General features: G+C 39.4%; 1 protein-coding gene across 4 annotated transcripts in view; it reads left to right on the top strand.

Moving 5' to 3' along the window:
• LOC101714770 (rho GTPase-activating protein 10) overlaps window positions 1-23,742 on the top strand; it is a 170,522-nt gene that overhangs the window by 37,562 nt on the left and 109,218 nt on the right. For 3 of the 4 annotated variants that reach the window (XM_087193398.1, XM_087193401.1, XM_087193400.1), the window contains exons 7-8: window positions 16,451-16,525; window positions 22,850-22,937. In XM_087193398.1, coding sequence (XP_087049524.1) covers window positions 16,451-16,525; window positions 22,850-22,937 — 163 coding nt within the window. The remainder of the gene's footprint in view (window positions 1-16,450; window positions 16,526-22,849; window positions 22,938-23,742) is intronic. The other variant, XM_087193399.1, reaches the window with a different exon arrangement.

Here is a 23,742-nt window from a genome sequence, read left to right as displayed (position 1 = left end):
TGAGTTACCCAGCAGGAGGAGAGAAGAGCCAGGGGAGGAGTGTGGGAGGGAGGGAGGCCCGTGGGTCACTGCTGAGGGGTTTGTTTTGGCTCTGGTTGGTAAATTGTCAGGTTGAAGCTCCAGGGTGCATGATAAGTTGCTTATGAAGTGATCCTTACCCTCTGAGGGCCTTAGCTTCTTAAAGAAATAGGAAGTTCATGTGTACTATACTATCCACCCAACGTCCCGGTTTGTGAAGATTGAAAGAGATCGTTTTTGTAAACGGTGGACATTGAAAAGCTTGCCTTCAGTTCCTCCATCCAGCCTTCCTTTGTATTAGTTTTATCCTGAAATATGCACATTTTCCATTTAGCAGTTATGCTGCTTGGTATTATTAGTTACGTTTTCTATAGTGTTTTGTGTATGTGACTTTAGTATGTATTTGGTATGGAGAACATGTCATATTTAATTCTTTGTACACATACTGAAAAATACGGTCAGGACCTTGCACAGATAGTGAGTGCTCAGTACGCCATTGCTTTTTGCTTGGGCATTCAGAAGTTTGACTAAAATGTCACATTGGGAATTTGGCACATATAACTTGTAAGGTTATTGTAAGTATGTATCCTTTGTGTGGTTGGAATTAGTGCTTTTACTTAGTATATTATATGTAGGATTTGCTATGAAGTATGAAGTCATGAATTTTTGTTGACATCTTTCTGAGTTATGGGTAATACATTAGACATGAAAAGATTGTCATGTTACATTTGAAAGGGCCTTCATAGCTTGCAGTGTCACTCCATAATTTCCTTGAGTAAATAGCTCTCCTTTCTAAAAAGAAACTATGCCTAGGACATTGCCTTTTTCTGGACCGACACCTAAGTTTGAGTGGATCCACTTTAAAATAAGCAAAACCAAAGATTCTTTTGCTTAAACACATCTTTTAGTTGCTATTTTTTAAAACTGTCATTATGATTTAACACTAAATTTGTGTGCTACATTTGTTTACGAAGTTTCTTTTAAAAATCTTCCATATGTGTATGATTTGAATATTCACTTTAATTTTCTAGAGTATTGCATTAAAATCTTGGTCTAGGCAGGCTGTCAGTTAATCATATTTGGCATTGTACCAAGCTGTGAATTCATGGGATAGAAGTAGGAAGCCACATAAAAGATGTGACGGTTCTTGATTTGTCACATGTAAAAGTGAATTTCTCTCCCTTTGAAGAGCAAAGTTTTGGATTTTGAGAATCTTTCCGAAGTTGGTTTGAGGATTGTTCTGCTTCCAGAGCACTTTGGGATGGCATTGGCTTTCAAAATGGGCTCCAGCAGGAGTTGATAATGCATAGTTTCAGTATTAATCTTTGAGGGGTGTGAGAGGGAAGATGTCCAGAGTGATCTTGCAACATATTTTATCATGATTACACATTAATCTTAAATTGCCAAGGGCAAATTCTTTGCAAAATGTTGAAAATAAAGAACAGCTGTCCTCTGGAAATTTACAGCAAGGAAACTGGACTTTCTCACTTGCTGTCTCTTTTTTAATCAGAAGGGGTGTGAGGTGAGTGTAGGAGGGAATGCAGGACAATCTTATGTGGGAGGAAGCTGAACAATCTTGTGGTGTCTGCAGACATGCAAATGCAGAATTGAAACACTAAGTCCAGCCAAGTCAAGGCTGAATACTTTTTTCCCAATTAGCAATCTTAATACTTTTAAGAAAACTTTGAAAAGTTACTAGCTTCCAAACTAACGGGAGAAGGTACTTCATATAAGATGGTATGCTTGAAGTCCTTGCTTATGTGGTTTAGGGTTTGATTACCACTATTAGTTTCTTCTTGTCCAGTGACTTTTTTCAGCCTATAAAGTCTCCATCCTTTTATTCTGTTACTTGTGGTTTTGTTCATTTTTCCTCCATTAATACATCCATGCGATAGGAGTGAAGAAAATCAATAGGACTTTGTATAGCCATTGTATAAATCGTCTTGCTTTGGGTCTGTTTGGCTTGGAGGATGGGTAGAGTCAAGAGAATGACAGTGGCATATTTTCAAGTAATGTTGCAGGTGTTTTTAGATGAAAAACTTTAATGCTCTTTAGCTCCACAGTAAGCAGGCTAGATTTTGTGTTTGCATTAAGTGCCTATGAAGTTCATGATGTTTTATGCTAGTGTTCTCTTCACTCTGAGCATAATGTCGAACAGCATGAATTCAAAAGTCACCCTGGGTTGGAATTTGTTTCACCACTTACTAACTCTGCAACCAGGTCGAGTTAGTTGCTCCCTGTCTTCATTTTATCATCTGCAAAACGAGATAATGGTAGTTAGCCTTCATAGGATTGTGGGAATGAAGAGACCATTTGAGACTTGGTACATGTTGAGTGCTCAGTAAACAGAAGTTGCTTGTTTAGAGGTAAATCTAGTAATTGGGGCCCATTATAGTTAAGTAGTCCTATTATTGACTCGAGGTTCTAGGAGTACCGAGGAACCCTGTGGTGACAGCAGTCAACATAGGGAAATCACCTGAATTCACTTAAGTAATTTTCTGTGGCTTTTGTCACAAGCAGCGACATTGATTGCTTTGGCTTGTAACCTATTCCTGTGTCTTGTGGATGTTTGAACAGCAATACATCTCAAGCAATACCATGACCAGAGAGCAGAAAAAAGAAGAATGCTTCAGGAGGCCAGCCTGGAGGACATGGCTGGACCCTGTCACAGAAACAGAAATGAGTTTGTCCCTGTTTCCTGGCCTTGGTGGGGCACCTGACGCTGAGCCTGACCTGAGGTGGAGAGGCAGGTGGCAGCAGTGAGACACCCTTGGGCCTTTTCCAATGTCCCATCTCTGTAGCAAAGGCATAAGGCGGGGGGGGGGTTAATCTCAGAAAACACTGACAGCCAACTTTTGCCTTGAGTCTGCATCTTGTTCCCATTTATATTAGTAGAATTTTCCCCCTGTTTAAACTTGACCGGAATCAGTGAGTTTGAAAATAAATTTACTGTTACTAAGCTGCCCCATCCATTCCAGCTTACTTCCTTACTTACCTATTCCTGACCACACGTATTCGATGGACTTTAGCCAGCACTTTTTGAGTGTTGCCCGCAGGAAAGATCTTGGAGGAAAAATGGTGGAAGTCTTGTTCCAGTTCTTCAAAATTAGCTTCAACCTAATTTTAAAACCTTTAGGGCTGCTTCTGTGTTAACAAGTTGCCCTTGCACAGTCCATGGCGACTGGTAGGTGAGACAAGTCTCCCAGCTCAGAGACCGAAGGCAGCGTGTTCCTCTCAGTACCTAGAGTGTTGCATTTTCACAGGTTCTGGGAGCCTAAGTTCCCCAGGCCCCTGCAGAATGTCCAGCTGACACCTGTAGATGTTGGTTGTGTTACAGGGGTAAAACTCTGAACTTTCAACACTTGGATCTTCTCTTAACAGTAAGCCTCTTGATCGGAAGGGAGACATAATTTCTGTTTTTCAAGGTTGTCAATAAATGCTTTTTTCTCTCTAGAGGGAGACATTGGAACGGAAGGTACTCATGTTGTCCTGGGGGTGTTGGTGGAAGAGGATGGGTTTTGTGCGAGAAGACGCTTTGTGAGCAGCACAGTCCAGTGTGTGGCAGTCCCAGGTGCAATCCTGCATCTTGGGCTCAGTTCTATAGGCCCGGGTGAGCTATTGAACAACAGCGTGTTGAGATCTTTGACAGAGAAGCAAACTGGTGAAGTAGGGGAAGATGGAAGACGGCTGGATGCTTGGATTTTGGAAATAATTTAGATAAGAGGTGATGAAATTTTATTAGTGTACAGACAGTATGGAGGTTCCTTAAGTGGAAAGTAGAATGACCATATGATCCAACAATCCCACTACTGGGCATATGCCCAAGGAAAAATAGTCACTAAAAATTAGAAACAGCTCAATCCTCCAACTGATGGATGAAGAAATTTACATACAAAGTATACTGTGCAGCTATAAAATGAATGAAATTCTGTCCCTTGTGAGCACAGGGAGGGAACTGGAACTCACTGGGTTAAGTGAAGTACAGTGTCATGCACACGTGTGTGGAATCTGGAAATTGAGAGCAGAATGGTGGTTATGGAGGCGGAGGGGTGTAGGAAGGAGGGAGAGAGACGGGGAAGGGTGACCAGTGGGTAAATGCTAAGGTACAGTTAGGAGTAAGAAGTTTTTATGTGCTGTCAGACGTCAGAGTGACCTTTGAATGTTTTCATTCTAAAATAATATTAGAAGGCATACATTACACAATGCATGCATGGATTGGGATATTGCATGGAACCCTGTAGGTATACACAACTTTAGTATTTTCACGTGACAGGTACAAATTAAATAAAAATGAAGTCTTGGCCTTGAAAAGGTGTGGAGAGACTTGGCAGCTAGTCAGAATCTGATGACCTTTCGGATATAGGGAGAGAGGGATAGGGAGGAAGAAAAGCTGAGCTTCCTTCCCTCCCAGGTCAGTGACGCCTTTAGGGCACAGAACAGAGGATGGGCAGTGTATTTGGGAGGGGTGTCGACTGCTTTTACATCTTCTGCATTCACTGTACCTGTGATATATCTGTAAGAAAGAGGCTGAAGGCAAGAGGAGAACTAGTGGACGTCATTGTCACAGAGGTGGAGTTTGAGGGGCCAGAACAGCCGTTCATGGGGATGGTAAGGGAAGAAAAAGGAAAGGAAGCTCAGGATAGCACCTTCGTGAATTTTGTCATTTAGAGGATGAGAGCAAGAAGCATAATGGAGAGAGAGAGACAATAATCAAAGAGGATAGCAGGAGAGCATGATGGGACCTCCCAAGGTCTCTGGGTGGCAGATAATGTCAGTGCAGAATCTGTATTGGACAGTATTTCAAAGCCTAAGATAAACCATTTCATGTTTCAGTGTTTCAAATGCTCTCTTTGTCTCCAGAAAACTTAGTCAAGCAAATGTATGTTACTCACTAGGCTTGGTGGTATAGTGGATCTGAGGCTAGAAACAAGTTAGGTTAAGCCTGGCACAGGTCACCTAGAAGGTGGTAGTGCTAAGATTGGGATTCTGATTCCTGTTAGTCAGGTTGCCCTGTGGCGGTGAGGACAGGACCAGAGGAAGAGTTGATGGAACCTAGTGGTGATAGAGAAGCTGAGTTCTGCCAAAAGGGACCTCGCCATCTGTGAGACAGGCCCTTTGTGGAGGTCATATTGTACAGACAACTGGAAGGCCCTTGGAATGAGTCACAGCAGATGCCCCTGAGATGGTCTGTATGAGACCTCTGGAGTGTCTGGGGCCCCAAGTGGTCCTAAAGGAGTAGGAAGCTCCATGTTACTTTGTAGCTTTCCTCTAGTCCCTGTCTAGACACTTTGCCCAGGGGTTTGAACGGTTTTGGTCTGCTCTAGGATGAAACATTCCTGCTGGGATTGCTATGAAGTGAAGCCAATCATCTGTAGTCTACAGTCTGTTTTGATGAGGGTGGTAGCTAATGGACCAACCATTTGGTTTTTTGGGGTTTGGATTTGAGAGGATGAGACTTAGCCAAACCTAGATGTGTCTTGAGAGTCCTGAATTACCAGTACTTCTGAAAACACTGCCTTGGATCTGGAAGTGACGCTGGCCTTGTGTGTCTTCCATTTTTTTTTTTTTTTTGCTCCGGTGGGAAGCAGAAGTGGATGTGCTGGCCAGCCACCCCCATGTGCCAAGCTGTCTCTTCTCTGCAGGAGGAAGGCCATGTGAATGGGACTGTGAGAGTTTCCTTGAAGTGCCTGCAGGTGTGGAGGCCAGTCCTCATACTACAGAAGCGGTTGCACAAGCAGGGTCTGTGAAGGCCTCTGTGCAAAGAGCCCATAGGAAGGGAAAGACAGACACATTGTTGGAAGATTGTAGCTGTCTGTAATGTTTTTCTGTCTGCTGCCCAAATAAATATCGTCCAGGGGAAGAAATTGCAAATGTTATTGGTGAGCAGCAGTTTTATATTTTCCATGAGTCATTCTTATTCAGTAAATGTTAGCTGTCTCCCTAGTTTATGCTTTATTTTAATAGAAGTGGGTTGTAGACTATGTGCCTTGGTTAAGGGGACTTATATGTATTGTCCATAGCTATTTTGAAATTTATGCTACAGTTAAAGCTCTTAATGCTTGACTTAATTATATATGTGGCCCGTGCCTATGGCTTACAGACATTATCTCTCATTTTCAAAATTACCCTGTTCCACCATTAACTCCGTTATTTAGAGGAAGAAGCTGAGGCACAGGGAGATTGAGCAGCTTGTCAGGCCAAACAGCTGGAAGGTGGTAGAGTTGGAAATTTCTAGGACATTGGCAACTTTAACTTGTAATGATTCCTCTCTTACAACCTTAACAAATTTGTTTCTAGAATATGCTTTTTTTAAAAAAAATTGAAGGTACCAAGGTCTAGAAAGGTTAAAATATTAGTAGGTTCCATTTTGAGCTTTACATCCTCCTATAGCTACACGTAATCTTCTCACTGCTGTTTGTAGTATTTAATGTATTGTGTGAAAAACAGTTCATTCTTAGGGTTAGGGTTTAGAAGTAAATACAGTGTCTTAGTTCCTTTCTTTTGCTGGGATGAAATACCTGGCACCCACAACTTCAAGGAGGACAGGTTTACTTAGGCTCACAGTGTTTTGTTTTGTTTTGTTTTGGTACCAGGGATTGAACTCGGGTCCTTCCACTTGCAAGGCAGGCGGCGGAACCACTGAGCTAAATCCCTGGCTTCTGCCTCAGTTTTTTTCTTTCTCCCTTAAATTCTTTTATTGGTACATTTTAGGTATGCAGTGCATTTACATTTATCTTTGGGTGCTTGTCCCTGTACATGATGTATCTTGGTTCTTATTTTTTCCCCATTCCCTGGGCACCCTTCGCCCCCTCCACTCTTCCCTATTTACACAGACTTCATTTCCATTTTTTTTCTCGTCTCATAATTTTTCCTTTCCCTTCTTTCCTTTCCCCTTCCCCTCCCACCACCCCTACGTCTTTGGACCTTTTCTTCCTATTTCAAATTATCAATTATTTGTTTTAATCATTTTAACCCTCATTTACACTTTCAGTTTCTCACACTAGAGAAACTATTCGGTATTTACACATGTGTGTCCTATTTGTTTACTTAAGAGTATGGCCTGAATATGCATCCATTTAGCTATAAATGTCTCTAGTTTCTCATTCTTTGTGGCTGAGTAGTACTCCATTTTATTAAAAAAACCACGTCTTCTTTATCCAGTTTCCAGTTGATGGGCTCTTGGGCTGTTTTCAAGCTTTAGCTATTACCAACTGTGCTGCTATAAACATGGGTGCACATATATCACTATGGTATGATTCTTTTAATTCTTTTGGGGAGATACCTAGCAGGGGAATAGCGGGGTCAAATGGGACCTCCAGTCCTAGTTCTTTGAGGTATCTTCATAATGATTTCCACAGTGGTTGCACCAGTCTGCACTCCCACCAGCAGTGGAGCAGGGTTCCTCTTTCCCCATGGCCCCGCCAGCATTTGTTATTGGTTGATTTCATGATAGCAGCCATTCTTCCTGGGGTGCGGCGGAATCTCAGGGTTGTTTTCATCTGCATCTCTCGAATGACCAGTGATGTTGAACATTTTTTCATATATTTGTTTGCTGCCTTTACTTCTTTGTCTGAGAAATGTCTGTTCATTTCAGACACACATTTCTGAATTGGGTCTTTGAATTTGGGGGGGCCGTCTGATGTTTTTCAGTTCTTTATATGTTCTAGATAGTAGACCTTTGTCTAAGGTACATCTGCTAAAATTTTTTCCCCATATTGTAGGTTGTCTCTTAGCTCTGTTAGTGGTTTCTCTTGCCGTGCAGAAGCTTTTTAATAAGATGAGATCCCAGTTGTTGATTCTTTCTGCTAGTTCCTGTGCTACTGAGGTTTTGTTCATAGTCTTTTCCTATGCCAATGTCTTCAAGAGTTCTACCTAACTTATCTTCCAGCAGGTTTAGTGTTTCTGTCTTAATATTTAGATCTTTAATCCACTTTGATTTTAGTTTAGTGCATGGTGATAGGTACGGGTCTAGTTTTAATCTGTGGCAGGTTGAAATCCAGTTTTTCCAACACCATTCATTGAACAGGCTATCTTTCCTCCAACGAGGGTGGTTGGCTCCTTTGTCAAAGATGAGGTGGCTGAGTATGTCTGGAGTTGTTTCTGCCTGGCTCACAGTTTTTAGAGGATGCCGTCCCCAGTCCGCTGGCTCCAGGTCAGGAAGGGTGTGTTGGCAGGGTGGATCTTCCTCCCAGCTCCTGGCCACCATGGTGTGAGCTGCTTTCCTCCACCCTGCCAGTCTGTGCCCCCCGTGATCATCTCTTCCGGCTCTTCCAGCAGAATCCCCCTCCTAAGAGCATTTTCACCTGTGGACTCAGCAGTTAATCAATCCATGGATGAGTGTAGTGTACCCATAATCCATGCAGCCATCTTCCACCTACCTGCAAGATTTGGGGGACTTTTGAAATCTGCACCCTAACGTCACAGTATCTTGCATTTATGTTAGTGAATGTGTGCCTTGGATGGAACAGAACAAATCACACTTGGTTCCATCTGCCTGCATTTAAAATCAGCCTAATATGAACATATATTTTTAGCAGAATTTTAAAATGTTAAGAGTTGCTGAATATTTTGGAAGGGTATCTTTGTGTATGTACCTGTTGCTTTTTATGTAACCCAGTGTGGCAGCCAGCCTGGAAAGTCTTTATTTTGACACAGGCCTTTCAAAATAGTGTTTATTGAAGATTAGTTGTAAATATATGTAAGGAACACATTATCATGGTTTTGGAATCCACCTAGAACCTGAAACAGTATCCATGATTTTCTTTATTGCTTTTGTATAAGTCTCCTTTTATAGCACATCATTCTTAGCCACTTTGCTGGGGATTTCCTGACAAGTTTTTCCAATGGTTGTGCTTTTCTTTTTTCTTTCAGAGTCTTTCAACAGTAGCTAATATTTATAATCATATATAAAATGTACAAATACATAATTATAATTGGGACATACTTAAAATAATGATTAGTATTTCTATATGCATAAAATTGTATGTTTTTTCATTACACACCTCATAGGGGAATTTGTCTTTGCAGTGCTAGAGGGATATGTAAACCTGTATTTGTTTGTGGGCACATGCATATATTTATACACACGTGCCTCCTTAAAAATGAAGTGTTGCAGACTTTTGATGTAAATCCTGTGAATGTGAACATGAACATTAATGATCTTCTGCCCTGTTGTCAACACACACAAGTACAAATAAATGATTCCGTCACTCCACAGATATTAAGTACCTCGTTCCACTGCAGGCGCTCTGCAGGTTACTAGATGAGAGCTGAGTGAATGCTGGTTTATAGACCATGGAATTTGATCATTTATTTCTGTAGAAACATGCAGCTGCAGAATCTTTTTGAATGATCTGTTAGCATCAGAAGTGTTTGTGATCCACTTAGAGCTCTTCATCTGGTTACACTATTTATATATGGTAGGTTTCTATCTTTATCATACATGTATTTGAGACTTTTTTCTGTCTCGTATTTTCTTTCCATATTGCTAATCATTAGTTTATGACTCCAGTATTCATTTCATTTATTAATTTATTCCATTCATTTGTTAATTGCATACTGTGTTGAGGAACTTTTGGAGTAGTATTGGAGAATACAGAAAATCAAATACAGAGCCCGCTCTAGGAAGCAGAAAGAAGAACAAAGCACAAAAAGATGTTATGGTCCTTTTGGTCTGAAGCAGCTCTCTCTCAATTTTAATTCTCTCTTTAATTTCATGCTGTATTTTCCCTTTGTTCTATTTTTATGCCTAAAATATAGTAAGTATTCCATATTTCTCAGGACATTAACAGGAAATTAAATTTTACAAACTTGCTGTTCTGCTATCATTCATTTCCAGTTTCTTCTTCCTTTTGTTTTATATTTTTCTCCTATTTATCTTTGTTTGTTAAATACCTGTCTTTTCTGCTTTGTTCACTCTAAAAGGCACTCTTTTCTTTTTATCCCCTGCATTTACTTGCCAGTGGCCGCCTGCCGTGGCTTGGATGTATCTCCCAAAGTCCTGTGTTGGAAACTTAATCCCCAGTACATTAGGCTGAGAGGCGATCAGGTCAGGAAGGCTCTGCCGTCATGCGTGGCTGTGTTGTTACCTGCCTTCTGGGTTTGTTATTGCAGGAATGAGCCTCCGGTAAAAGAATGAGTCCTGTCCCCGTTCCCCTCCCCATCGCTCTCTCTCTCTTGCCCTTCTACCTTCCACTGTGGAAAGACAGCAAGAAGCCCCTCTCCTGACGCAACTCTTGCATCTTGGATTTTCCAGCCTCTAGAACCGTAAACCAAATAAATTTCCGTTCACTATCAGTTACTCAGTCTGTGGTATTCTGTTATAGCAGCAGAACACTGACTTAATGCAGAACACAGAACACAGAATGACTCTTAAATCTTATTTTCCTTTTGCCTCCAATCCTTGCAGTAATTCCTTACTGCCCTAGGGTAGTAATGGTGAACGTTTTAGAGCTTTCAGTGATGCAAACAGCCCACTGTAGGTTCCCCAACACTGCCCCAGAGTATCGTCCCTTCCTCTCACGTCTCCAGCCCAGCTTCATGGTCCCGTTGGTGCCCACCAGCGTTCAGCAGCTCTGTGCTGGTGTCCTGTGGAGCCAGAAGGACTCTGGCTCTGCTGACATCTTCTGGGTTCTGAGAAGCAAACAGACGGGCAGAGATGATAATGAAACTCATTCTCACTTTCTGACCCCCCCTCCTCATGGAAGACGTGGGTTTCACTCAGTGACAGCACTGTGGCAGATGGGAGGAGGCAGGAAGTAGGAAGTAAGACACATCTGATTTCTCCTTATCCACTTTACTGGGGACAGCTGTCATCAGCTGCCCCTTCTGGGAGCAGAGCTTACTTTTACTGCAATCAGAATCAGCCTTATTTAGTAAAAGAAAACAATATTTGGGCCTGTAAACACCTTGACAAAATTACATGTTTTTGTGAAAAATCAGAAAATATTTTATTAATGATATCCATTGCTGATACCCATTTTTATATCCTGAAAAAGGTAGTCACTTGGATATTTTGACTTTCAGTTCAGAATTAATGATTTTCATTTTGGTCATATGTGAAATATATACATGATCATATATGTATATGTGGTCATACATATATTCTTTCAGTTTGGAAAGTGACAGGGAAAAAGCCAAAACTAATATCACAATTCTAACACTTGGTGACTAGAAATAGTGATTTTCTAGATCTATAGATATATCTGCATATATACAGATATATATATATATAAAACGTGTATATGTAAATTATATACAAATTATATGTAGAGAGAACGCGCATGCATGCACGAGAGAGCTATACTTCTCAATCAATTTCAAGCTAGGTCAATGCAGCTATAACTTGTGCTTCTTATCTACTCTATGCAAGGTAGCAGAGAAACAAAAACAAAAGTTGATTTTTGATACTGGGTTGGCCTAGTTTCTTTTCAGGTAATATATTTATGCATTGGGGTAGGGGTGAGAGGGTGGAACACAGGTTCTCTGTTGTTTATTTAAAAATACTATGGCTTGATGCATTTTGGAATATACATTTAAAACAAAATTTTAAAGGTGCAATGGGACATGTACAGCATAGAATATACATGTTCACATAGATTTACTGTGGAAATGGCTTTTAACATGGTGGAATATGAACATTCACACTGAGTGGGAAAAATAAAGACTTGATGATGTCAGGTCAAGCATTTGACTTTTGATTTTGAAATTATAACTAAGATTATGGGCTTAAATATTGAATTTTGAAAGGAATTAAGAGTTATATTTAGAAAAAGAAAACATTGCTGTGGGCCGGTGTCAGAAAAGGTAGGACTTCACCTGGTTTTGAAGGGTTAGATGAAATTTTATTTCATTCCTTGCTGACTCTTGGGCAGCTAGAATTGCATGTGTCAGATAATTGATGAATAAATTCATGGGACAGATGAGAGTAACTCTGTGAAAGTAAGGGGTAGAATGTCCGTGTTGGGGGAAACTTGAGCCTGACTCAGTCATGAGGGAGGGTGAGGACCTGGTGCTTTGGGGTGACAGCAGTCTGCTCTCACTAGGGCAAATACTTTGGTACGAGAGAGTAGAGGAAATGGGACCATTGTCGGTACTTGTGTGTTTCAGCCTGATGTGCTTGTTCGGCTAGGGAGAGTAATCGGATCTCACTTGTCCTTCACTTGTAGAATGGGGCTTGTGTAGGGCCTTAGCTAGTAAAAGTGATGTGAACAATAAAAAGATAAGTGGCATTGGGAATGGATTATGGTTGTGTGTATGTTTCTTAGCAGGGATTCCTTAATTCATGCACGAGCATAAAGTTCAAGGCTGTGTTGAGGTGGAGATTAGTCCATAGCTTTTAAGGAAAGAGTGGACATTGATCCCTTGAATTTGGAAAGTAGCAGGGAAAAAGTCAAAGCTAATTTCCCATTGTGAACACCTGGTGACTAGAAATAGTGATTCTTTGCCCAAAGGAAGGAAGTTTGGAAAAGCTGAAAGGATGTGATAAACCCATTAATATGACCTGGAATATTGGCAGATTTATATTCTTCACTGTAATTGATATTTTTGTATGAACACACCCGTGTTCCTCCATCTGCTGCATGTTCCTATTCTTATTTGGTTAGTTAGAGCCTTTAAGAACTGTGGAGAAAGAGGAACCCTGCTCCACTGTTGGTGGGAGTGTAGACTGGTGCAACCACTGTGGAAATCAGTATGGAGATTCCTCAAAGAAGTAGGGTTAGAGGTCCCATTTGACCCCGCTATTCCACTGCTGGGGATCTTCCCCAAAGAATTAAAAGAATCATACCACAGTGATATATGTGTGCCCATCTTCATAGCAGCACAGTTCGTGATAGCTAAAACTTGGAAACAGCCCAAATGCCCATCAGCTGGAGACTGGATAAAGAAAATGTGGTTTTTTAATAAAATGGAGTACTACTCAGCCATAAAAAATGAGAAATTAGAGACATTTATAGCTAAGTGGATGCACATTGAGGCAATACTCTTAAGTGAAATAAATAGGACACACGTGTAAATACTAAATTGTTTCTCTGGTGTGAGAAACTGAAAGTGTAAATAAGGACTAAAAGATATAATAGATAATGTGAAATAGGAAGAAAAGGGGCAAAGGGTAAGTGGCTGGGGAAGGGGAAAGGAAAGAAGGGAATGGAATCAATATGAGAAAGTGAAAAAGTGGAAACAGTCTGTGCAAATAGGTAGGGATGGAGGAATTGAAGGGAGGGCAGGGGAAGGGGGAAAAATAAGAACCAAGAGAGATTATGTAAAGGTGCAAATTTCCAATGATGAATGTCATATTGTATACCTAAAATGTACCAGTAAAATAAAATTAAAAAAGGACAGTATAATAAGAAACAAAAATTCTACAAGACTTAATTATTTTATATGTGAGTTCCAAGCAGCTTTTGTAGGAGATTTATTTAAATTTCATTAAAAAAAAGAAAAACTGTTGAGCAGCTTTAATTCCACCTTGTACCTTTCATTATGCATTAGCAATTAACTTTACTTCTCTCAGGTTGATGAATTTGAACTTGATCAATTATCTGATAGTAATTACCGGCACAGAGTGATTATTATTGCTGAAGTAACATTCTTATTTCATCTCACCGTGTATTTCAGGCACCTTCCATAGAGGCACACGTTTGACTGGAGAATATGACTTGCTCTTTTGGCTTCTGGCACTGAGGTCAAACTTGTTAAATAAGGAGTTGTAGGGAACCAGTCCTCTGGTATTTTGCACAAAGTGGGCATGCTCTCTGGCTCCGGGAAGAGGCTCAGCCTCTCTCCTGTGGGGGGCTGGAGAGTTTTGATTTTGGGGAGTTTGCTTGTCTTTTTTCCCACTGCCAGCGGTGCTGTGTTGCCCTTTGCTCCTCCCTGCGACCCGTGCATGTCTCCCGAGGAAGGTGTGTGCCTGCTGCGTGGTTCTTCAGCATTCTGAGCTGACTCGTGCCAGCCAGGGGCTCACCTTTGCTCACTCCTCCTCTCAACTCGAGTGAGATCATTGAGAGAGGTGTTTGTATTGGTTTTCTAAGGCTGCCATAACAAAATACCTGTGGGGCTGTAGAAGTCCATTATAAAGCTTTCGCAAGGTTGGTTTCTTTTGAGGGTTCTCTCATTGATTTATGTCCTTCCTGTGTCCTTGTATGGTCTTCTTTCTGTCACTGTCCATGTCTAAGTGTCCTCTCCTTCAAAGGACCCCCGTTGAATCTTAAGGACCACCCTCTTGACCTTGTATTAATTACCTTTCTAAAAGTCCTTGTCTTGAAATACAGTCACATTCTGAGATACTGCAGGGTAGAATTTAAACACAGACTTTGGGGAGTCAGAATTTGGCCCCTAACCAAAAGAAAATTAGGATCCGAGAAACTTAAAAAATGAATAAAGAAGAATAGGTAAAAGGTAAAGACTGAGTTTGGCAAAGAGTAATGAAAATTTGTGTGTGTGCAGACCACTTTAATTTACAGAACATGGTGTGGGAATCATCTCACTTCTCTCCCAGAATAGGGCGTAAGACGTTGCCCTTGATATCAGACGTAGTGTCTGGACCAGGCTCCCTGACTGACTTATAAGTGCAGTGAGCAAGACTCAAACACAATCCTTAGACCAGTGATGGCGAACCTATGGCACGCATGTCTCAGCAGGCTGTGTGTCATTGAAAACTCTAAAAGGTTTTCCATCAGTGCCTTAGACTTTGTCAAGTACTCTTTTCTTTTCTTTTTCTTTCTTTCTTTTTTTTTTTTTTTTTTTGCTTAAATTCTTTTATTGGTAATTTTAGGTATACAATACATTTACATTTATCATTGGGTGCTTGTGCCTGTACATGATGTATCTTGGTTCTTATTTTTTCCCCATTCTCTGTGCTCCCTTCACCCGCTCCACCCTTCCCTATTTACATAGACTTCATTTCCATTTTTTCCTTTTCTCATAATTTTTCCTTTCCCTTCTTTCCTTTCCCCTTCCCCTCCCACTTCCCCTGCCACTTTGGACCTTTTCTTCCTATTTCAAATTATCAGTTATTGATTTTAATCATTTTAACCCTTATTTACACTTTCAGTTTTTCACACTAAAACTATTCAGTATTTACACATGTGTGTCCTATTTATTTCACTTAAGAGTATGGCCTCAATGTGCATCCATTTAGCTATAAATGTCTCTAGTTTCTCGTTCTTTGTGGCTGAGTAGTACTCCATTTTATAGAAAAAACCCACACCTTCTTTATGCAGTTTCCAGTTGATGGGCACTTGGACTGTTTCCAAGCTTTAGCTATTACAAACTGTGCTGCTGTAAACAGAGGCGCCCATATATCTCTGTGGTATGATTCTTTTAATTCTTTGGGGAAGACACCCAGCAGGGGAATAGCTGGGTCAAATGGGATCAAGTATTCTTTTCTTACCCCAGGCAAGGGGATAAAAAGAAAATTAAATCTATGGGGCAAATTCCATGACCTTTTTGTTGTGGGTTATTTTGTGCCAGCCAGAAACCTGTAACTCTTTGGAAGTAGTCACATTTTTCGGGAATCATTTTAGCATGAAATTTTTCAAGGATAAATCAGTAGAGATTGATAAAGTGAGCTCCCATATTCTCATCACCCAGATCCAACAGTTACTGTAGCTCTGGCCACAGTTGCTTCATCTATCCCTTTCTTTTCCTCAAAGAAACTGAAGATAGGTTATTTCCACCCCTTTCCGGATACAACTTTAAATGGGCATTTTTCTTGCATAAGCTTAATGCCCCTCAGAGTTTCTTGATTGCTTAAAAAACATCGTTTATAATAGGTTTGCTCAGATCTGAATCCAAATAAAAGCAATTGTTCCGTAGCCTAAGTTATGTTTTACAATGTCTTTTCTTGCCTCTGACTGTGAGCTCAAGGACAGAGAGAGGATCTATTGAGTTGGTTTGTTTTGCTGCGAGGTTGGTGATGATACCCACTTGTGCAGGGCATATGGCAATTTTTTTTAAAAGTACAGTTCTTCTTTCTTTTTGCCTGAATTTCCAGATCTTCAGGCACCATCCAACAATGATTGCTTTACATGTACTAATCAGCATATTATTTTTAAAAGGTTAAAATGTTCCAGGAAAAATGTAAAAAAGTAAACAAACCAAAACCCCTCCAAATGCTTTAATGGATCTTTACAAATTGCATTGGGATCCACTTTAACCTATCCACAGTGCTTGACTTTTTGTTAACAATGATTCATTACATTTTTGTCCACACGGAATATTGTTTTCTGAGCTTATTTTCCAACCACAACTCCTGAATACAAAGCTGGTAAAACAAGTTGGTAAACAGTTCTTTTTGTCAAATCTTATTTTTATCTTCAACAGGAATACTGCAAATGTGAGTTAGCAAAAATTCTGATGCAACTGTTTAGTGATGACAACTTCTAAAATATGATAGTCTTGTATGTTGCTAACATTTTGTCTCTTCCAATAGGTATAAATGACCAAGGATTGTACAGAGTTGTAGGGGTGAGTTCAAAGGTCCAGAGACTTCTGAGTATGTTGATGGGTATGCCTCTTTTCTAATCATTTTTCCATGATTTGTGTATGTTCATTGATTTCACAATTTAATATTTCATAGTAATGTACGTCCTACTGGTGAATCCATTCTTTTCTTCCGTATAGATGAACTGTCTCCTGAGCAGAGACAGTTGTCTCAGATTGGTATTTGCATCAGTTTAGATTATCTGTTACTCAGATTGCTGCTATTTATTAAGAGTTAAAGGAAAAAAGAATGAGGCTCATGGGTTGGTTCATGGGTGAATGTCTCCCACTGCTCGCTCCCCATAGCAAAGTGGCAGCCAGGCCTGTTTGAATTGCACGACTTCCAAATTGCCTGTCCAGAATCTTGACAGTGCGTTTGGTTGGACAAGACCACTGGGACTCACTCATTTTTATGGAGCTTCCACAACTGTCATTTGACTACAAAGGTCTGAGTCTCAGGGACTCATTGGTATTCACGGTGGCTTGTTTGTAGTTCATGCCAGGCTCTTCTCCAGAAGCATGGCCACTCCATCTGTGCTGATAACACAGTGTTCTTTGGCATCACAGATGAGAGGAAGCCAGAAAGTGAATTCATTTCATTACCCCAGGCGATATGTGAATGACAAAGCACTTTTCCATTACACTCTTGTCAGTTTAGTGCCACCTATAAGACACCCCACTTCTCCGCTGCCACAAAGTCCGCTGCCTCTTGAGGGGTGATCATAACTCGACAGCTGGAGGGCCTGGATATCAAACCTTTTTGTCATCCTGACCTTGCTTTTTACTAATTTATTCACTGTCTCACTTTAATTAACCAATGTTAACAATACCCTTAGGTATGCTATGAATGCTTTTAAACCTGTCTGCATTTTAAAGCTTTGTTGCAAAGACTCATTTCTAGAAAGCATAAACAAAGATGAATAAGGTCCACTGACATGTTATGGATAGCACTGCTTGCTTGTTTGGCTGTATTTGAATTAAGGATTTCATAGGCAACAACCTTTTTTTAGCTGTTAACCGAAGGAAAAATTGCCCGTCATTATTTAGAGAGCCTTATTAGAATACATTGCCTTTCACGGGCTGTTTTCATTTTCTGCCTCTCTGATTTGACTTAGGTGTGTGATTCTGGCAGACATATTTTCCTTTTTACCATGAGTGGGCTCCAAATTAAATACTCAGGTTGCCAGGGGTTCAGTAGCAGCTGGAAGAGTTTAATGGGACTGCAGTATCTGTTTTTACTTCATTTTAAAATTAGAAACATTTCTCTCATTCCAATACAGTGTTACAGTGATTAGAATTGGAAAACTCTATTGGTATCAGAATGGGAGTTTCGGGATTTAAGAGGTACATTGTGGCAATAAATTTGCCACAGGGATCCTGGCATTATTTTCTGTCATCTTCTTGTTCATGTTCAAGGAAAGTTTAAACAAGAGTATTTCTGTGGTCTCCCCAAAGTGTTAAGCTGTCTTAAAATTTCTTCTTAATCTCATGAAATCCTACATGCAGGATATTACTGAACGCAGGTGATAGTTTCCCCTGCTCATGAGACACGTCCCAAGACAGTTCTTATTTTACGAGATGTTTTTAAATAACTTCCCAAAAATGCATGACCTGGAAAACTGTCTTTACTTTCCATGAGCGTCAGAGTAGAGAAGTCCAGGATACAAGTATGTCACAACCTCATTCAAGTTGCTGGTGAGGGAAGTGCTGTGTTTTCAGTAATAGTCTGCAAACAGAGGAAGTTAGAGAATTGGCATGAGAGAAAGATCCTGACTTGTTATTTCCTGACTAATTCATTTAAGAGGTCTGTACAGTATAAGCTTGTTTTTATTAATCTATAAATAATCCCTAGTATGAATTTTACATTGTCAATGAAAAACTCTGAATTTGCATTAATGCTGTTTTCTTGTTCCTTTGTTAGCAACACAAACCTTACTCTTGACAAAATAGATGTACTCACAGTTCCCTAATCAATTTAAGATTTCCTTAACATATTTCTTTTCATCCTGATTAAGACTTTAAGTGGAAATAATTTAATACTTCTTCCAAAAAAGTGTTTTAGGGTTTTGAAAATTCGTGTATACACAATCCCATAGATAGCTCCAACTTTTCTCGCTTCTCTGCATTCTTTCTCTAAAGAGGAAAAATAGCCGAAACAAAATAGTGGACCTGCCAAATTTTTAATTTTGTTTTTTTAATACCAATCAGTGCCTATTATTATTCCTGAAAGTAAGATGTTTATTTCAGGTTTGAATTTTTTTCAAAGCCCGTTTTGTTTGTACTGCATTTTACTTTATAAAAATAAAAACTAATCTGATTTTTAAGTGTCAGAGAAAAGTTCCAAGCCATTGGATTTTTCAAGGAGAGCTTCCGTATTCTCTTTAGCTCTTGAGAGCTGTTTACTTTAGTTTTAAAAAACTATCAGTATTTTTACATAAAATGTTTTGCATTTTCTGTGTAAAATATTTTAAGTGTTCTTTAAATAGTCACATGTAAAACTTCGGAGTTCTCTAAAGAAAGAATATATGCTTGAGGGCCGGGGATTTAGCTCAGTGGTTCTGGCACCTGCCTCGCAAGCACAAGGACCCAAGTTCAATCCCCGGTACCCAAAAAAAAAAAAAGAATATATGCTTGAGTCTTCCGCATATTCTCGCTACTTGTCTTCTTTTTGTGATTTATTTTTCCCCTTCACGTTTAAGATTAAAGTAGAGAAAAATGATTCTCTCCATTACCCTCCTCTTTCTCCCAACTCCTCTTCCCTCCAGACTCCTTCCTCCTCCTTTCTCTCTTCTCTGTCTGCCCCTCCATTCCCTCTTCTTCCTCCTCAACTTCTCCTTCCTCCTGCTCTTCTTTTCTCTCATCTTCCACCTCACACCAACATGGGATAGTGATAGCCACTGACCAGAGAAATTCGGCTCAGTCGAGAACTCATTAATACTCCTTCAGGCCAGCTGAAGGAGAGGGCCGCACTTTTCCTCCCCCGATGATGGGAGTTATTGGCCTTATGCGTTCTCTTCATTCTGGGAGCAGAAGACAACATTCTGAATTTTCACCAAGCTCTGAGCTTTCCCCTGAGCCCAGCTTAAGTTTCTGAAAACAGCAACAAAAAGCCCCATTGACTGGGCTGAAATATGGAATGGTTGAAGAAGGCAGAGAGAAAGAAGGGATAAAATGTCCCCTGAGGAAATCATGTCTTTTTAGTAATAAGTGAGGTGAGAATGTAAGACAACTACAACAGTGAGTGGTAGATGGGTACTAATACTAGTTAGGGTTGTCTTTATGAGTATGTTCTTTCTTTCCCACTTTGGAACGAAGCCAGACCAGGTGAGTAAGTGAGGTAGTAATATATGTGGTCTGGTGGACTGGTGATGATTTTCTTACTTGCAAAGATGGCTGCATGGTTTTACTTATGTATAGAAAAACCATAGAAAATAAAAATTAGAATTTTGCTTTTAAAATATTACCATGTTTACTTTGCTTGTAGGATGGCTAGTTATGTGGATTGGGGGGAAAAGTGAACTAACATAGCTGAAAAATATTCAGAATTTTGATTATAAAGCATATTTTCAAAACTCATCCAGTCATTGTGCTTCAAGTCCGTTCTGAATAAGACGTTAGCTGCGGCATGAAACCACACTTTGCATTTAGTTTGGCCTGCCTAGTGCAGCTTGGAAGAAATGACCAGTGGTTATGCAAGTACGAAACATTCACCCTAATAAACAGTCAATTCTTTGTTCCTGTTAGTTTAGATTTTAACTAATTGTAGGATATTGAACTTTTTTTTTTTTTTTTTTTGGTCAGAAAGAAAATTTCCCTCATTTATGGTAGAACATATCATCTCAATGGTAACAGTTCAAACATATTTGTATGTTGGAAGCCTAAATAAGTTATTAACAAATTCTACCTAGTCTCAATGTATCCACCGATTGTTAAGCACTGTGGGGATGATTGAGTTATTTGAAAACAGTGAAAATCTAATAGAGGATTAATAACATAGACACTGTGTAATCATTAACTTCTGATGTGACAGCTGTTTTTTATTCCATGAGTCTCAAAGGATGGCTTATTCTTCCATGGAAAGAATTCAATTCTCAAAATATAGAATAATTTAGTAGAAAGTTGGAAATAAAAGATTTCCTTTAGAAGCCTCTTGGCTTTTAAAATGGTGATTTGCTGGTAGCAAGTTGATTGAAAATGTTATCTGACTTGTATGTTAAAATGAGATTTAAATAATTGATTTAATGAGAGACAGAATATTCAGTTACAGAAGTAATTGGTTGGCAAAGCCTTTAGAACAGAATTATTTAGTTCTAGTTAGAAAGGATTGCATCTTTAATCAGGGTGCTTAATTTGATTTCTTGAATGTATCTGAGGCTTGTCTGACAAGCTCAGTAACAAATGAGTTCTGAATTGTAGGGACTGATCAAAATGTAATCAGTGTCAATTGTCATTGTTGTAGTTTATTGCATATTGCTGTCAGTTGCTGTAATCAAGAAATGTTGAAGTGCTTTAAAAAGACTCCAGACCTTTGAGTAATTGACTTCATCTATATGATATTAGGCTGTGAAGTAACCATCACTTCCCGTTTTATTTTTAAAAAGTTTGAGTCTAACATTGACTTGTCATCCATTCTTCATCATTCCAAAAACTTTTCAGACAGCATGAGCAGCTTCATGTGGTGGTCCCGTTTTGATAGCCTTTACTTTTTAGTGCTTTTAGAGAGGAAATACTAACAAGATAAAAAAAAAAAAAAGATGTTTTCTCCTTTATATAGACAACTACGGTGTAAGGGAGAGGGGAAAAAAACTAGAACTACAACAACTAGTTTTTTGGGGTCATGGATGAGACACATTGTTCAGGAGTGAGGGAGAGAGTTTCTTCCATGAAATCTCACCTTCTCTCCTTTGCATGATAGGAATGTAGAAAACTAGAAAGGAAAGTGTATATGGTTGATACCATTCTTCATAACCCATTTACCACCTGCTTCCTTAGAGCGGGGTCCACCACAGAAGGCTTATTATACTTTTTAGTGATTTAGCTGGGACGCTAACCTGCTACTTTTAATAATCAATGGAAATACATATATGTTCTTGACTTGCTTGGATTCTCGCAGTAGTTTTGTGAGAACATTTACGTGATTTCAGTCATGGAGATGAGGACCTGTACCTACCTCCGTTGCTTTGGGCAGCCTGCTGGCCCAGGTTGGCACAGGCATTGAGGAATGTGTGGGATGCCCACGCCGTGCTCCTCCCTGCTGCCAGCCTTGCTGAGTGTACTGGCCAGAGGTACAGGGATCAAAGATGCCCCGCACTGGGGGAGGTTGCCTCTCTCTCCGTGCTTTATTTTCCTTTCAATTCAGATTGACTCTCACTGTTCCTTGTTTTTCCTCCCTTATTTCTTATGTACCTCACGTCTTTTCTTTGGAACCTACTATTTTAAATGGCATTTGGAAGCAGCGCATCTTTAACATACTCAGGACAAGAAAACTAGCTCAATTTAGAGTGACTGTCAGTACTGTTACACAGAAGTGTCCAAAAAAATCTTTCCTGGATGAATATATACAGCGTAATAGCAATGAGAAAGATTCCTCATAAATGACCCTGCCCATATAGGCGGGCTTCCTTTTAAATTTATCTTTAACTGATACGTAAAAATATAAAAATTATACATATTAATGGGGTAATGTGATGTTTTCATACATGAATACATTGTGTAATGTTTTAATCAGGTTAAACCTAAATGGCTTAAGTGTGTGTCATCATATTTCTCTGTTTTGGTTGATCATGCGTTATTCTGCAGAAAAACAGTGTAATGAATACAAATGTTGAAATGTGGGACCAAGCTTTGTTATCCTTTCCCCCACTGACTTGTTGCCATTCTGATAGTTGTTTTGATATTAATGGGCCCATCCTCTGTTTGCCTTGTAATAATGCCAAGTGATAGCAGTAGAGCAACGAAAGCTAGTTAAACTCATCCAACCAAAATGCCCCATGCCTAAGCCATGGCTACTGAGTAACACCTTTAACATGATGCACTTGATGATAATCTTAGCTGTTCATGAATAAGTGCAGTTGGGGATGTTGAAACGCTATACTCTTGATTCTTCTTTACAGACTTTAGCCAAACTTTTTCCTTTTGCTTTGATCCCTACTTCAGTTTTTCTGTAGTGCTAGAAATTTCTAGTGATAGAACATGTAGTATTGTAAGTTGTATATATATTTTTGTGGGAAACCACAGGACTAATTATTTGTAGTTCAGTTATGTAAAAATGGAAGCTCTGTGAGCTCATCAAGAGGGCCTGTGAATGCTCCAGGTTTTAATGAATTTTCCTTTCTTGCTTGTTCACTAGATGTCAAAACTTGCAATGAGTTGGACCTGGAGAATTCCATAGACTGGGAAGTGAAGACCATAACGAGTGCCCTGAAACAGTATTTAAGGTAAAATCCTCTCTCTTTGGATATGGGACCTAACACAGGTTGCCTACTCTACACATAAATACCAATCATTAAGTTAAATCTTAATAAAAAGGAAAAATTTAGGAGGTATTTAACAGTGTCCCAGAAACTGAGCTAAGAAGTAGGTGAACATCATTTGTCAAGAAAAGTGGAACAGAACACAATTGGAATAGACTTGGCTCTTAAAATAGGTGTCTATTGCAGATGGGCATCTTAACAAATTAAATACTGTGAAACAATGATAGAAGCCATGTGTTGAATTCCCGAATCTTTTATTTATATTTGAAGATGAAGATGGAGATTTTTGTATTTTCAATCTAAGTGATTTGCACAAAATGGTTTGTGACACTTAAACACAAAGCTAGGTAAGAAGAGCTTTATGTGGTAAGGTTTAAGGCACATTTAAATTATCCAGTATGTGTAAATACACAGGACTAGAGTTAGAAAAGGGCTCAATCATTTTCATGAGCTATTACCCTTTCTTTAAAATAGGAATTTAATGATATGTAGCTTGGAATTTAGTGAAGAAGTATATTGAGTACAAAAAGTGAATAAAAGGATGAAAAACAAGAGTTGCACTGTAACTTCCATGCTGTGCCTCTCTTGGGGACTTGGATTTTTATATGGCAAAAAATGCCTGGGCTCCCTGAAGATCACTTATTTTAGCTACAACTACAGCGATTTTTCATGTAAAAATTCCCTGGTTTCCAGTGAGCACATTAGAATCTACTTATATTACTTATTTATTGTTTTTAAAAAATAACCAAAAAATTTAAATATATAAAGA

Source organism: Heterocephalus glaber, unplaced genomic scaffold (genome assembly GCF_053883595.1).
Source record: "Heterocephalus glaber isolate CG9 unplaced genomic scaffold, H.glaber_assembly_v1.0 deba00001588, whole genome shotgun sequence".
In the NCBI taxonomy this organism is placed as follows: domain Eukaryota; kingdom Metazoa; phylum Chordata; class Mammalia; order Rodentia; family Bathyergidae; genus Heterocephalus; species Heterocephalus glaber.
Note: the sequence above shows the minus strand (reverse complement) of the source record. Positions and strands in the feature narration are given on the sequence as shown.